At 34.9% G+C, this 17018-nt stretch overlaps 1 protein-coding gene across 1 annotated transcript; it reads right to left on the bottom strand.

Moving 5' to 3' along the window:
* Positions 1-14909: 14909 nt before the first annotated feature.
* Positions 14910-15951, bottom strand: LOC131153907 (uncharacterized). Its single transcript, XM_058106354.1, has 3 exons — positions 15907-15951; positions 15358-15849; positions 14910-15038 (listed from the first exon to the last, which is right to left on the bottom strand). The coding sequence occupies exons 1-3, from the start codon at positions 15949-15951 to the stop codon at positions 14910-14912; spliced, it is 666 nt and encodes a 221-aa protein (XP_057962337.1).
* Positions 15952-17018: the final 1067 nt, after the last annotated feature.

Below are 17018 nucleotides of genomic sequence, written 5' to 3'. Positions count from 1 at the left end.
ATCTTTGAAAATTGTCACACTGTGTATGTTCACATTGCAATTTACATTCAACAACACATCTTTCAACATTAGCAAGGGAGAGAAGCAAATTGAAGTAACACAAGGAGACACATTTCATAATATAATTTTTTTTTTCAAATCTGATGGTTAAACAAGTTTAAAACTTTAAGATTTAAAAGGGGAGAAGATTATAAGGTTATGTCCACTCATGTATTAGTATTATACACCTTTTGGTTAATGTCAAAAGGGGGAGAAGAATCAGGCTTTAGGCAAAAATGGACAAAAATGGTTGACAACACTAATTGTGTAAAGGGGGAGAAGAATAAGGTTATAAGAAGAATCAGGTTATAAGAATCAGGCTATAGCAAAAATTGTTGGTAAAACTAATTGTGTATGAGCATGAACATATTTTATTTGACATGAGCATATTTCATTTGTTGAATATTTGATGCATTATTTGAGGGGGAGCGTTGTTAGGCGTAACCCATTTTATATTTTTGCTCATGTATTTGTCATCATAAAAAATGGGGAGATTGTTGACTTTATGAGTCAAATCCGGTTTGATAATGACAAATTACTAAGTATTTGATCTATGCATTGAAATTGTGAACATGAACAATATATAGCATGCACAGAAGGATAACAAGTCATGGAAGTCATGAAGATTGAAGCATACTCAACTTGGCACAATCCATGGAACTGAAAGAGTAGAAGAATGAAGATGCAAGCGACAAGTTCAAGAACATCATGGGAATGGGTACTTAGAACTTATGTATACTCATATTGCATATGATTTAATTTAAGGCTCAACATATACCCTAGGCTGACCTTAGGATGCATGTATCTCATGAACATCATTTGGGGATATTTATGGACTTAGAAATATTTTTAAAATCCCGAAAAATATTTTTATAAAAGAGCCAAGAAAGAGAGCAAAGCAAATTTTTTGAACTTAAAAGAAAAATCTAGGAATTGGTCACTTCAAAATACGGAACTCAACGTTCAGTCGTCTGAAGTTGCAACTTCAGAAGACCGAAGTTAAGCTCAGTCATCAAAAGAATTTCTTCAGAAGACCGAAGATTAAGTTCAGTCGTCTGAAGAATTAATGGTGAAACACAAAACCTAGCAGAAGCACCTCAGAAGACTGAATTCAGACTTCAGTCGTCTAAACCCGACGCTTTAGAAGACTGAACCCCAACTTCAGTTGTCTGACCCTGTGTCTAGGTTAATTTTTTGAAGCTCTAAGGAACTTCAGTCGGCTGGGCCTTAACCCTCAGTTGTCTGAACTTGTGGGAAAGTTTAAAAATTTAATTTTTTTAATGAGAGAACTCACAAATTATTTTTTGATCCAACGGTTAAGATTGATTCTAAGGGCAAGATACCTGTATAATGAACATCTAAACCCTAGTGTCCTAAGAGATGAGAAGAGTACAAACCTTTGGCATACTTTTGAGGAGATTGCATGCTTAGCACAACTTTGAACACACTGCTGAGACTTTTGATTGGGATTTCAAAGTTCTTATGTCAAATCTGAGCTAAGGCTATCTTGATTTTTAAAAGACAATCTAGCAATCATTCTGCAATCATTTTGGTATTGAGGTTTGGTATATCGATTTGCCCGTTAATATTTATTCTTATAGAGTTTTTCATCTAAATCGATTTGCTTGTTGATATATATCTTTCAAAGAACTTTTCATCTCAAAATCTGTTATTGAATATAAGCTGAGTGATTGATCTTGAGTGTACTTACTTATAGATTATTTAGATAAGATCACTAATTAAGAAAGGTCTTTGCCATTGGTTGAACACATTTTGATTCAAGTGTGTATTCAGGCTCTATATTTTAGATATCTTAAAATCACTTGATTAAATATCCTTAGTGTTCATAACTATATATTTTATTGAGGGATATTTCCTAGAAAACATTATATTCAGTTTTTGATCTTTGGAAATCACAATATATATATTTGCATATTATAAAGATCGTATTTTGGTTGAATATTTGAAAGAAAGCTTTCTGATTTTGATCGATATAATATTCAAGACAAAGTTTTTGATAAGTTCACATTTGATATTCGTACATTTTCGCAAAGAGAACTAGAACCCTATTTTTCTCCAAAGATTTTACATAAATCATTACTTGGGAGATTTGATAAAAGGGAAATTGGTTGAAGCATTTCATTTATATAACGATTGTATCGTTTCCTACATACTGAGCTTCAAGTTTCATCATATGTATATGTGATAGGTTTCAATTGCACTCACTTAACTTTGTTAGAAGCGATTCTTGAGTTGTTTTGCAGATTTGATATTATATTGTAATCACGGTTCGGGTTATGAACCGGGTGAGGAGAAAGCTGTGCCTCTTGTAGGCAGCAAATGTAAGGGAAGCTCCGTCCTAATTTAAGAAGCAGGGATATAATGGAATATTTGAGTGGGTTGCTCAAAGCGAGGATGTAGGTCAGGTTGGCTGAACCTCATAAAATCGTGTTTGCCTTCTCTCTTCCCTTATCTTTTTAATTTTCGCATCGCATTTCAATATCTAGCTTGCATGTGTATGTTGAATAACTCCACACACACTTAATTGGGTAAAAAAAAAATTCATTGATAAAATAAATTTAAATCAACCTCAAACTCCCGCATTTAATTTGTTTAACGTAGAAATTGGGATTAAGTGGTAATTAATCTGAAAGAATTTGAAAATACCCAATTCACCCCTCTCTTGAGATTACACCTAAATTAATAGGTTTACTTTTCTTAGCATGAATGATAGATGAGATATGGAAGCTGAGAAGCACTTAAGCGAGCACATCATTTGACGCAATTCATAATATTACAAAGGAGCAGAACATGAAGTTCATTTTTTTTTCTTTCAAGTTGTATTGTAATTGTAATAAGTTTTTTATGGTCTGTAATAATCTATATATCATGCATGATAGGGTTTAAATGCTCAAGACCATAGTTTGACCATAAGAATCACATGAACTTAGGAATCACCCTTCGGTCGATCGACGCCGGATTTTTGGGATTAATTAAAAATCCTAGACCTTTAATTGACCCTAGGTCCTTGCACATCACTTTGATAAATCCCCTCAATCTTACAGATTATAAATTATGCAAACAAGGGAAAACCATACTTAAAAACAAGACCCATTTCTTAAAACTCGAAAGGACTTCGGGCGACCGAACCTTGTGCGTTGAAAACACCTCAGTTGACCAAATGGGTGAAAAGTCAAAATAGTTGACTTGGCCTGAGCGACTAAATCGAAATTGAACTAAACTTTCACGGTCGACTGAACCATGAATATTGACTTTTTCACCTTCCCCGGGTGCCCGAACCTTACGTTCAAGTATACCTCGGGCAACCGAAATGAGAAGTTTGGCAGATCGAACTATGAGACAAGCGACTGAACCTCGAGCGTTTGGAAGATCGCCTTGGCCCAACCACCCGAACCTTCATTCAGGCACCTAAAGTCAGAAGGTAAATTTTTCTAACTGTGTCTATTTGAGCGACCGACCTTAAAGGCTGAGATTATGGCTTGCTTCAAGCCAAATCGTCAACGGTTTTGGGAAAACCATCAACGGTTTCATCCGCGTAAGTGACGCCTATAAATTGATGTAAGTCATTTTTTTTTAAAAAAATATTTGTTTCCTCTCATCTTTCTCTCCGTCTCTCTCTAGGGTGTCACTCCCCTGGCCAACCCTCGCTCTCTCGCACGTCTCTCTCGCTCCCATGGCCTCCCAAGAGTTTGGCAAGCCCTCCGGATGTCTCTCCCTTCTTCCTTGGCTTACCGACGACTCTCTCCTCACCGTGTTAAGTAACCTAGGGTTTGTTCCAGGGAGCGTGATAGGCGTTTTCTTCAGAGAAAGGTAAGGGGAATAGGTTATGTCAGCTACTTTTTAGATTTTGAACCAATTAAACTCAAGAATATGTTACGTATATGCCGTATATGAATTTCTCAATGATTCATGCATATAAAATCGTAGTTTTTGAATATTATACATATTTGGGGAAAACCTATGGTATGTAGGTTAATCATCTCTGTTTGCTAAAAATATATTTTTGGTTAAATAAATTGTGGAGGCGATCAGACCTAGTTTTTCGAAAAAAATGAATTTTTCTAGGCAATTTGTCATATTACAAGTTTATAATTAAAAAGTGTGGCATGAGGATAACTTAATGAAATGATTTAAATGATCCTGTTGAAACTGTTATGGTATGATATTGCAAGCATGTGTGGTTAGGTTGATTTATGGATATATGTATATTTTGGGATTATTGTGAAATCATTAAATGGCAAGTCTGATTTGATTTTTTGGGCATGACATTTTTAATTCCATTGTATGAATAAGCTATACCTTGCACTGAATTGGGAAATATGGAGTGACTGATTATATAACTATGTAGAAGGCCTGTGTGGCGTATAAAATGAAGGAGAAGGCCTACGTGGCATATAACTAACCGGTGTGGCACATAACTAGCCTGTGTGGCATATAACTAGCCTGGGTGGCGCATAACTAGCCTGTGTGGCATATAACTAGCATGTGTGGTGCATAACTAGCCTGTGTGGCATATAAATAGCTTGTGTGACATATAAATTGAGGCAGATGGCCTGTGTGACACCTGAATTGATGTCGATGGGGTGGTATGCTCAGTTCAGGAAATTTGAAGTGCTATAGAAGTCTTATAGCCGTGTGAATTAATTTATCTCCTATATATTGTAAAACCTACGTTAGTAGACTTTATCATGAACTGCTTTATATTAGCTGCGATATTACTTGAACTGCAATATTATGTTATTTGTGGTTTGCCGTAAAATACGCGTTAGTAAGTTTTTTTTAATAGACTGCAACGATATATGTGTTAGAAATTCTATAAACATGTTTTATTATATAAATGTTGTATTTATTTAAGATTATTACAGGAAATGTATATAAATGATTGTACAATAAAACTCATCTGCCACACATTGATATAATGTATTTTGTCTTACTGAGAGGTGTCTCACCCCATCAAACATATTAACTTTTCAAGGCCTTCAAGGAGTCAAGCCTAGGAGCTCCTGGGCGGGACTTAGACGTTCTCGCCGAGGGTAAGTGTGGGCAGGATACCATGTTGTTATTGTTAGATTTTTGGTCATTTTGGGATTTTTATATACCCAGGATGGGTTAGTACTCGGTAGCTAGGGTAATTATGGTATTAGAAAATATTTCGCTTCCATTTTGTTTATTATTTAAATATAGATAGTGATACTACGAACCCCACTAGATTATTAAAAATTTATAAATGTGATATCAGGGCATGTGGTATTGAATGATGTGGATATAATATGGAAATTTTATGTATTTTATGGGTGTGTTTTCGGGGTGCTACGTAAGTGATCACCATATTATGATTATGGGCCTAAAGCACTAGTCCATGAGATTTTAGTATGTATGGGCCTTGTTTGCAGAAGTCCGTAATGGGTAGGGTTTCCTTATACTAGTATTTAAGCAATAAGGTGATGTCCCGCCCTTACCCTAATTGAGCGTGGTTGCCCATCAAACCATACATTTAGAGAAGTCTCTTGGTAGTAAACTCTTTGAAACATTGGAAAACTCTTTGAATCTCAACAATGGAATTCATGAAATAATTAAGGTACACATCTTGAAATTATTTTCCATTTCGTGTATGCTTATGATTGATGACGATGAAATGTTTTTCAATAGGAGCGTTACTTTTGGAACAATATTTATTTTTATTATTGACATCATAATCACATCATGTTGATGTCAATCGTTGAATCAAATAAACTTAACCAATAGCTTCAATGGAATGATGGTTGGCTAAGTTTGAAGATATTGTTTAATTAATAATATTTTGTTATCATCAAAGCATTAGTTTTTTTTTTGAAACCGCGGAGTCAATATTAATTAATGATTAAATGTGATCTATAAATAATAATATTGGTGGCTAAGGTCGTAATTATTCTTTTGTTTTGTTATTTATACCTTTTGCAATGAAATATCATAGTGTTAGGGAATATTATTACAAAAAAATGAAAAAAAATTTTTAGGGTAGCAGCATATAATAATTAATAGAACCATTTCATCATCAACTTGATCTATCTTTTGGTGATTAAATGTTTAAAGAAATGACTTCATTAAGATCCGTTTTGGATAGCAATAATGCGATAGCAATCATTTTGCTCTACAAAATTAATTATAGTAACTTGTATAAATCTTGTTAGAAAGCAATCTTGATCTAAAATTAGTTTTGAAGGACATTCCAATAACCGTTATTTCCCCTAAATGACTAAGGTTTAAAATCAATTTCCAAATACAAGAATGTTAAGTAAATGAAGAGTGCAACTTCATCATCTACCAAAATGAACTCTTTAATGGATATATATATATATATATATATATATATATATATATATATAGTTGTATCTAATACTTCTAGCTTCTTGGGAAAATATAACGATGCTGGATAAATAAATTCATCAAAAAAGTATTTTTACTTTAAATTTGTTATTTTTGATGACGTCTTTGTTCATCACTGAATGTCTTTTTTTCTTTTTATAGTGCATGATTTAACGTCATGATTATATGAGCTAAGAGAAGATTTAAATTGGAAAATAAAATCATGTAGAAAGTACAATGAAAATCGTAAATAAGTCAAATAATCATAGCAACTTTAAACATGTATGAACAGAGTCTTCGTGTCTTCGATACAAGTAATAATTTTTCATATAAATTAAAATATTTATAGTTGAGTCTCCACAAAGCTCGGTTTTACAAATGAAAATGCGACAAAATGATCGGGCATGGTCAAATAAAATGATCTCACTAGCACTTTTGGAACCCTAAAATAAAAGAACTAAAAAGAGAAAAACATGAAAAGTGGAGATCTGAAGATAGAGAGTTTGGTGAAATTTCATAATCCAAAGCATAGACGCTGAAGCTTTTCGTGGACAAATCCATTGTCGGTAAAGGGTCGGAGATATGCATTTGAATTTTCCTCACCATTCTCCTCTCGCTTTCAAAGCTACCCTATTAGTTCAATTCAACGCCCTTCTTTCTCTCCTTTTCTAAATAAATTATGTATCATTTTCAATGAGGATACTTTTCTAAGTAATATTTTAATAGTTGAAAATATGTCTGACTATGCAACATTATTATCATAACAAAAGGCATGCTTAAGCTGGGGAGAGCCACATCTTTTTATTATGTATATGCTTTAATTATAATGTCTAAATTAATAACTCAGAAGATAAAAATATTATTAATAATAATAATAACGATAATAATAAAAGACATCTGTAGTGGTTCGGACTAAGACTGATAAGCACATGAACATGAAACTAGAAATAAAAACGTTAAAACTGGGTACCTTGTACTATAGATTTCATTGTTTCGATCCCAAATGAATTTTTTGCATATTTATGGAGAGTTCACCACCCTTTTGCCTTTTCTTGATCTGTGACTTGACGGGAAACCATACTAAAATTAGGGTGAGGGCAAGGTTTTTCCTCGTATAAAGAAACGTGACTCATTGTTAGCTCTATGTGTAAACAAGGTCTTCACATTATTATTATTATTATTATTATTATTATTATTATTATTATTATTATTATTATTTTGGATTACGTACCGGGTTTCCACGTGTCGGTTTTACGGCACACGTGACTAATCCCGTGCCCCTTGAAGCCAACCCCACAACTCCAAAGAGAGGTAAATTTCAAGAATCCAGGTGCGGAAACGAACCCGAGAGGGTTTGAACACCTGACCTCGTGAGAGGCACTCCCGCACCCCGCACTACCATCTGAATCATATCCTGGGGGTTTATTATTATTATTATTATTATTATTATTATTATTTGATAACTCGGGAATTCCAGCTACCATTGCGCCTCTTTGAACACTATGGTGTGATACCAAACTCGGGGGGAGGGGTGAAAGCCGTTTGCCCATTGATGCACTCCTGATAATTCTCCTTACTTAGTGCATTAGGTCCAATACAAAATATAATGATCATTTACTACACCTCAACATAATGCTGCAAAATGTTAAAACGATCATTTAGTTCGTCTTTTATAATCAGTGACCTAAATTTGAATGTTTTTTTGAGTTCGACATCTTTTCACAAGACCAAACATGTATCAAGTGGTCATCCCTGATAGTGAATTTTTGGGCTGATTGGAGTGTTCACATTGGGTCTGGGCTAGACAAAGAAGTTACCTATCTCCCATCCTGAGCTCATTCTCACTCTTCAACATAAAAATTTCATTAATAGAATGTTTCCTAAGATACTTGACAGTGAGTGAATTGAGTGTATGGTCAGAAATATATACCTAATTAATCAATTTATAAACGAACCGACCTTAACCCAATGATAAGAGAAGTATATTCGAACTACAATGTCAAATATTCAAATTTATATTTGATTCACAAAATAGTTATTTGTAAAACTAAAATAAAACCCAATAAAAAACTTGGGAATAAATAACAGTTATCTCTTATCTATTTCTTATTATTCTATACAATATGGAGTTGGAAAGGAGTATACATAAATTAAGAATGATGAAGGGCCAATTCGTTATTATGTATTCATAAAAAAATTCACATTGTCATTTGTTTACGGTAATAATATATGTTTTTTTATAAAAAATTATCCAATTCTTTTATTATAATTATACGACATGCAATAATGTGATTTCAAAAATAGATCTTAAACAAAATCATTTAGATATAATATTATTAAAAATACAAACTTTCAATTCCATAGGTAAATCAAAATTTTTTTCATATATTTAGATATAGGATTTGAAATTTTGGAAATATTTTCTATATATTTTAAACATTTTTTTATGATTCAACTTCGATGAAAACCTTAAGGTTGTGTTTTAGTAAAGAAACTTAATATAATTTTATACTTTGTTTTCTCCAAATTCAAACAAATCCAAATATAAAGTTTAAAACCGATGCTTCCAAACACAAGGTAAGTATTTGGTTAATTTTTTTGAAGATTGTTTTTAATAATTTGAAATTGCTTAATAAATTTATAATTTAATAAGTTGATTAATATTTTGAAACTCCCTTATAAATAAAATTATTAATATTTTAAAAAATATACATAACATAAATTTATAAGTTAACTTTTTAAACGGCTAATGACATTTTAATTAAAATTTTCTATAATTTTTTATTATAAGTGAACTAAATTTTTTTCGAACCGCTTACAGATAATTATTATTTTAAAGTCGTCGCATAAATTTTATAATTTAATTTATCCAATACTCAATTATAACTAAATTAAATTTATATAGCCGCTAATATGTTGACATCTACTCCCTTATTAGGTTTTTTGTTTGAATTGAGCATACCTTTATTCATAATTATTATTTATATTATCAATTTTAATATATGTCCTATTAATGATACTAGTATATTTAGAGCTTTAAATACATTACTCATACCTATTCATAATTAAGTTAAAATAAATGAGACAAAGAGTTCAAATTAATTATTATGGTGAAAATAAAAAATTTCAAAGTTATAATGTGTTGGAATAAATCAATTATGTAAGTGTTTACAAAGCAATTTAACCATGGACATAGGCTTTGAAATTTGGACAACATTTTTCATGTATTTCAAACATTTTCCTCACGTTCAACTATAGTGAAAAATTTTAATTGTTGGGTTTTTTTTTATAAAAAAATTAACAATTTGAAATTATGCAATAAATTTATAATTGATAAATTGATTACTATTTTGAAACTAGTCCATAAATAAAATTATTAATATTTTAGAATTGTATAACAAAAAAATTGTAATTTAACTTTTATATCAACGAATGATAATTATATTAGCCCCCACGGGCATGACACGATGAAAATGCATCAGCACGTAAGAAGAAGTATCAGGGGTTCAATTTCATGTAGATACACTCACGGAACCAGCGGTACTTATGGATGGTGAGAATTTACTCTGTGAGTCAACGGAGACTGTGGATGGTGAGAGTTCGCTCTGTGAGCCAGCAGGGACCGTGAATGGTGGGAGTTCTCTGTGAGCCAGCAGGAACCGTGGATGGTAATGGAGATGTGTCCCTGAGGTTGGGTTGACCGAACGTCCAACTGATGCATGGAAGTCGTGTCCGCATTCTGAACTTTACTTGATCAGCGAGACCTAGGGGGAGGACGCTTATCCGTAAGTTTGGTGCCGCACCAGAGGGTCCGAAGGGCTTGTTGGTCGCTGGAGTTCCTATGTAATAAAAAATAATAATAATAATTATATTAAATATTCAAATACCAACTAATTAAAATTGAATTAAATTTTTTATAGCAACTCAAATAAGTTTATGTCTACCATCCTTATCATATATCTACACACACACACACATATACATACATACATATTTATATTTATTTTATTGATTAATTAGAGCATCATTTTATTCATACTTATTATTTTAAAATTGCGCATAGTAAAATGATTAATATTTTGAACAAATTCATAAGTTTGTAATTAATTTACCTAACAACAAATCAAAATTGGACTAAATATTATGCAATCACTAATATATATTGCTCACTACCATACTTAATAGATTTTCTTATTTTATTAATGGGAATATAAAGTCATTTATATTTACTTATTTATGTTTTTGATGTAGAATATGATCTATTAACGACTTTAATAAAAAGTCAAAGTTTAAAATTCATTTACACATAGTTATTACAATTAAATTTGAATGAGACACGAGCTTACATTGTCATAATAAATAAATAAATAATTAAATAGAGTTGTAATGTATTAGAATAAATTAATTATGTAAGTATTTGCAAATAATTTTAGGCATCAAAAATTCTTTTAAATGTAATGTAAAATTATGAAACTAACTATAGATAAAATTATCAATATTTTGAAATTATAACATGATTTTTAATTCAAATTTTGTAACAACTAATGATATTTGAATTAAAATTTTCTACCAAACCCTAATCATAGAATTAAATTTTTTTAAAAAATTTTAATTAGTATAAATTGATGTCCACCATCCTTTAGATTTTTTTAATTCTATTAATAAGTGTATAAATTTATTAATAATTATTATTTTGAAGCATACTATAAATAAAATGAAGTATTTTTTAAATTTAATTATGTGAAATTTATGTAACCACTAAGATATATTGATGTATGTCCGCCTTATTAGATTTCTTTTATTTTATTAATGAGAGTATATTTTTATTCATAACTATTTATTTATTTATTTATGTTGTTAATGTAGAATACACACACAATTATTCATAATTAAGATTAAAATAAAAGATATAAAGAATTTATATGATCAAGGTAAACACAAATTTTTAAGATAAAGTTGTAACATTAGAATTATATTTTTTGTTTGAAGGGGTTGATATTTATATATTTTTCAAAAAACCCATTGCTAATCTTATTCAAGAGTATGAGAGAGAGAGAGAGAGAGAGAGAGAGAGAGAGAGAGAGAGAGAGAGAGAGAGAGAGAGAGAGCACCATTGGAGAGGCATCAATCTCCTTGCAGATGAACTTTACAATAATGAATGACAGGTTGTGTTGATGATGAACTACTGGAGCGTTGGGTGTAGGGCTAAGGACCAGCAAAAAATTGAGAAAGTAAGTGATGCTTTTATTTATATAGAAAAAGGAGGGAATGTAGGCGTAAAGGGTGGAAATTTGTTCTGTAAGAGTTAAATAAATTTTAAATATGATAAAATTGGAGATATGTGTATCCCAATATAGGAGAATCCTAAAATATTAGGATCCAAATTTTGGAGCATATGAAATTCACAATATGTTTTAATATGTACATATTCCTTAAATGAGGCAATTTTTTTAAGTAAATAAAAGTTAAATGTGATGGTCTTAGTCCACTCTTATAAATTGTTGTCCACTTTCCCTAGTTTTTACAAATAAATGCTCGGGTTGAAGTTAAATCATTCTTATATGCTTAAGATCTCGTAGTACACACTTAATGTTGAATCATGAATAGACCCCCGTCTAATTTCTGACGCCCCTTTCAGGATGACCTTACTCTTCTGTAGGATCCATCCATATAAAAATACTGTTAAGATTAATGCAAAATTTATTAATCTTTTGTTTGTACACATTCAACTGTACAAGGTCATCCTTTTATAGAAGAAGGAGGCATACTAGGGTACAAGGGTAAGGGAGATATACTAACATAGGTACAAGGGTATTTTAGGGAGATATATTAACATCCCCCCTCAAACTCAAGATGGTATCAAAGATGACATCTGGAGTTTGCAGACGAAAGCACGATGACGACTAGGTGGATGAGATTTTGTGAAGATATCAGCCAACTGATCTGCCGAAGGAACGGACAAGAGGCAAAGTGTCCCGTCCTGAAGATGATGACGCACAAAATGACAATCGATCTCGATATGTTTGGTGCGTTCATGAAAGACATCATTGTGAGCGATCTAGACAGCACTATGATTGTCACAATAAAGTGGAGTGCTCGAGGGTTGAGGAACTCCCATATCTTGGAGAAGCCAACGAAGCCAAAGATGCTCAGAAGTAGTATCAGTGAGAGCCCGATACTCAGCCTCAGTGCTAGAGCGAGCAACAACAGTCTGCTTTTTGCTCCGCCAAAAGATAAGAGAGTCACTAAGTAAAAAAAGAAAACCAGTGGTAGACCGACGATCACTAGGGTCCCCTTCCCAATCAGCATCTGAATAAACTTGTAACGTCAAGGATGAGTGAGAGGGAAAAAAAAGGCCATGAAATAAGGTGCCCTTCACATATCGTAAGATGCGAAGAATAGCTGCATAGTGAATAGACCGAGGAACTGACATAAACTGACTAACAAGGTGCACCGCATAGGAAATGTCCTGTCTAGTGAAAGTGAGGTAAATCAAGCTCCCAACAAGCTGTCGGTAACGAGTGGCATCGGGAAGGAGCTCCCCATCAGTAGGACGGAGTTTGATGTTGGGCTCCAGCGGACTATCAGTTATCTTACAATCGGTGAGACCAACACGTGTGAGAAGATTATAGGCATATTTGGCTTGGGTCAAGGAGTAGCCATCAGAGGTAGGAGACACTTCTAAGCCAAGGAAGTAGCGAAGAGAACCGAGGTCTTTCATCTCAAACTGCCGACACATAAATTGCTTAAACTCATGAATACTAGAAGTATCATCACCAGTAATGATCATATCGTCAACATAAAGTAGTAGAAGAATGATGCCAGTAGCAGTGTGAAGGGTAAAAAGAGATGAATCATAGGGGCTAGAGGCAAACCTAAGCTGGGCAATAGTGGAGCTGAACTTGGAAAACCAAGCACGAGGAGCTTGCTTAAGCCCATATAAAGCATGGCGGAGACAACAAACCTGACCAGGAGAATGAGGATACCCAGGAGGGGGCTGCATATATACCTCCTCAGCCAAATCACCATGTAAGAAGGCATTCTTGACATCCTTCTGAAATAAAGGCCACCGCCGAGCAGCCAAAAGGGAGCAAACGGCGGTAATACGAGCAACAAGGGCAAATGTATCCTCATAATCAATGTCATATTCCTGAGTAAAGCCCTTTGCCCCTAAACGAGCTTTATGTCGTACTTCAGAACTGTTGAAATTTTTTTTTCGTTTATACACCCATTTGTTCCCAACTACAGTCTTACCAGGAGGCAAGTCAACCAAGTCCCAAGTATGAGTTTTGTGAAGGGCGTCAAGTTCTTCAATCATAGCTTGCTGAAAAATAGGAACAGAACAAGCTTTGCGATAACTGCAAGGCTCGTGAAGGGAGTCAAGAGTAGAAAAATAGTGAAAGTCACTAAGATAGGTAGGAGGTGCCCTTACCCGACTAGAACGATAGACATCCAAATCAGTGGACTCAGGCGGTGTGGAAGCGATGGCAGGATCATCAGACGGTCCAGGTTTGGGAGCAGCAGACGCAGAGGGATCACCTGATGAGCTAGGAGGACCTACATTAGAAGAGAAAGCGGGAGAGGGATCAAGGGCAGGATCAGTGAAAATGGGGGAGTATGAGAGACAATTGGAAGAAAATGGAGAGATACTAGCGAACATTTTGTGTTCCCAAAACTGAACATGCCGAGAGACGCGAAGATGCTTGGCTATGGGGTCATAGCACCGATAACCCTTGTGTTCAATGCCATAACCAAGAAAGCAACAGAGACGAAAGCGAGGTTCAAGTTTTGTATGTTCATGAGGTGGAAGCAAAACAAAGCAAGCATAACCAAAGACTTTGAGAAAAGAATAATCAAGTACCTTTTCATATAGAGCCTTATATGGAGATTTATAGGAAAGAGTAGGGGTTGGAACCCGATTAATAGTGTAAACAGCAGTAAGAGCAGCTTCACCCCAAAAGGATTCTAGGAGGGATGCAGAGAAGAGCTGAAAGCGAATAGTGTCAAGAATGTGACGGTACTTATGTTCGGCACGACCATTTTGTTGGGAGGTGAATGGACAGGATCAATGGGGTAAGGTTCCGGCCTCTCAAAGTTCTTCAATGAAAGGGGTAGAAGTATATTCTAGGGCATTATCAGACCGAAAGACTTTAATGGTGCGAGCAAACTGAGTTTTAATCATCTGCTTAAAGTCACGAAAAGCATTAAGTAACCCAGTGTGATCATGCAAAAGATAAATCCATGTATACCGAGATTAAGAGACAATAAAAATGACAAAGTAACGAGACTCGCCCTTAGTAAGGATAGGAGCAGGTCCCCAAATATCAGAATGAACTAAATCAAAAGGTGCAGAAGACAAAGAATTACTTTCATTAAGGTAAAGCTTTCTGTTTCCCAAGTTGACAAGGCATACAATCAAAATGGTCAAATTTAACATGTCCTAAGCAACCACTAGAAGCTAAAGACTGAACACGAGACAACGAGGCATGACTGAGATGAGAATGTCAAACACTAGAAGACACTACAGCAGAAAAAGACGGAGGAGAACACGAATGAGGCAAATGCAGAGATGTGAGCTCGAACAGGCAACCAACTTTTCGCCCGGTCCCAACAAGTTGGCCCGTCTTCGGATCCTGCACATCACAACCTTTGTGAGAAAATGTTAAGATCAAACCACATTCAACAAGTTGACCAACAGAAAGGAGATTAAGAGACAAGTTAGGCACAACATGTGTCAGGCACGGAAAAAGTAGGAGTAGAAATATGACCAAGATGACTAACAAACATATGTGAACTATCAGTAGTATAAATTAAGGGAATAGGATTTAAAGACTGCTTATGTGCCACTAAAGAGGAATTAGAGGTCATATGATTGCAACAGGCAGAATCAATAAACCAAGGTGTCGGGGTACCTATGGAGAATGATAAGGCAGTAGAAGTACGAGATAGAACCTGGGTGATAATTGCCTCAAGGTCAGCTATAGAAAGAGATGACAAAGGAGGCACAAAAGATGGAGTAGAAATTGAGTAGCTGGTGGAGACAGCAACAACGGGCTTGGAAGAGTAAGAGGCCTTAGTCTTGAGAGCATCCCTAGCATCCTTGGTCTTCTTCTTAGGAAAATCGGAAATACGGTGACCATCTTCCTTACAATAGTGACACTGGCCGTGGAAACGACGCGGTTTAGAAGATGCAACAGCTGCAGCAAGAGTAGCCTGAGTAGAGGAACTAGACGGAGCAATAGCTAAAACCATATTTGTAGAATGAGCCCGACGAGTTTGTTGGCGTGTCTCCTCAGAAATGAGCTCCGCAAGAGCAACCTCAAGTGTAGGAAGAGAAGAGCGATGTAACAAGGAAGCTTGAGTATTCTCAAATTCGTCCCGGATATGCATCATAAAGTACATAAACTGACGATGGTCTCGATATGCAGCAAAAAGTTTGATCGACTGCTCATCAGAAAAAGTAGGGTCAGCCTAAGAAAGCTGATCCCAAAGGCCACTAACCTGAGCATGAAACTCGGCAATAGATTGTCGAGGTTCCTGACGCATCTGGGAAAGCCTAGTTTCCAACTAAAACTCGAGAGCAACATTACTACCACAGTTGTATAGTTTGGCCAAAAAATCCCAAGCAAGTTTGCCATTACGAAATTTTGGAAGTAGACTCTGAATAGTAGGAACAGATGTATTAATAAACCAGGAAAGGATCTTACAGTGTGTACTTTCCCATTCACCAAGGGCCTCATCAAACTCTTCCATTGATTTTGTGGTAGTTTTCATGGGTTTTTGTTTTGTTCCAGTAACAAAACACCATAATCTCTAACCAATAAAAAAAACTAACATTTGTTGGGCCTAAGCATTATAGTTGGAGCCATTCAAAACAATCTCTATAGGGCGGGCAACATCAGTGAAAGATGCCATAAAGAAAATAGCAATTTAACGGAATTTTTTAGAGATGAAAACTGGTGCTTCGTCAGAGAAGGTTATCCATATCCTGCACGTGGTGGCCAAAGATGCATGGACAAAAGATGAAAAGTGAAGCACAGTAAAAATAAAATATAATAATAATAATAATAATAATAATAATAATAATAATAATAATAATAATCAAGTCTCAAGGAGCCACTTTCAAAACCCAGCCACGTCACAGAACCAGCCAAAACCATGGGTAGCTGGAGTATCACAGAGAGCCACTTTCAAAATCCAGAAGGTGTGGCAGGGAAGGAACCCAAACATCGCCCAATTTGAGAAAAAATTGTGAGGAATTATATATATATTTTATTTTTTTTTCTGGCTTGCACACGAAAAATGCCGCCGTGGTTGTCTCAAGGTGCTGCGCTGGGAAGAGTTCTCAGTCGGGGTTGAGATTTCGAAGATCCCCAGACTCAAGGAGGTGTTGACAGAGGGCGTGAAGACTCAAGAGCAGGCTCATGCAGGGAGCGGCGGGGACAACTATTGTTGCGGCCGAACCAGTGAAGACGCGAGAGACGCAGGGACGAGATCAAGGATTGGCTAGGCGCACCGGTTTCAATTGCTACATCAGCAGGGAGTGCACAAACGACGGAGATAAGCGGCGGAGCACGACAACGAACTCGCGTCGTGAAAGATAGAGACGGGGA

The sequence above is a fragment of the Malania oleifera genome, chromosome 4, assembly GCF_029873635.1.
Source record: "Malania oleifera isolate guangnan ecotype guangnan chromosome 4, ASM2987363v1, whole genome shotgun sequence".
Classification (NCBI taxonomy): domain Eukaryota; kingdom Viridiplantae; phylum Streptophyta; class Magnoliopsida; order Santalales; family Ximeniaceae; genus Malania; species Malania oleifera.
Note: the sequence above shows the minus strand (reverse complement) of the source record. Positions and strands in the feature narration are given on the sequence as shown.

What these genes read in the sequence shown, in the direction of transcription:
- LOC131153907 (XM_058106354.1), bottom strand. Translation starts at nt 15,951, where the DNA reads ATGCGTCAGGAACCTCGACAATCTATTGCCGAGTTTCATGCTCAG. An exon ending in TTGCCGAGTTTCATGCTCAG is followed by an intron (nt 15,850 to 15,906) that starts GTTAGTGGCCTT and finishes TCTGATGAGCAG; the next exon opens with TCGATCAAACTTTTTGCTGC. An exon ending in TTGAGGCAATTATCACCCAG is followed by an intron (nt 15,039 to 15,357) that starts GTTCTATCTCGT and finishes TGTGATGTGCAG; the next exon opens with GATCCGAAGACGGGCCAACT.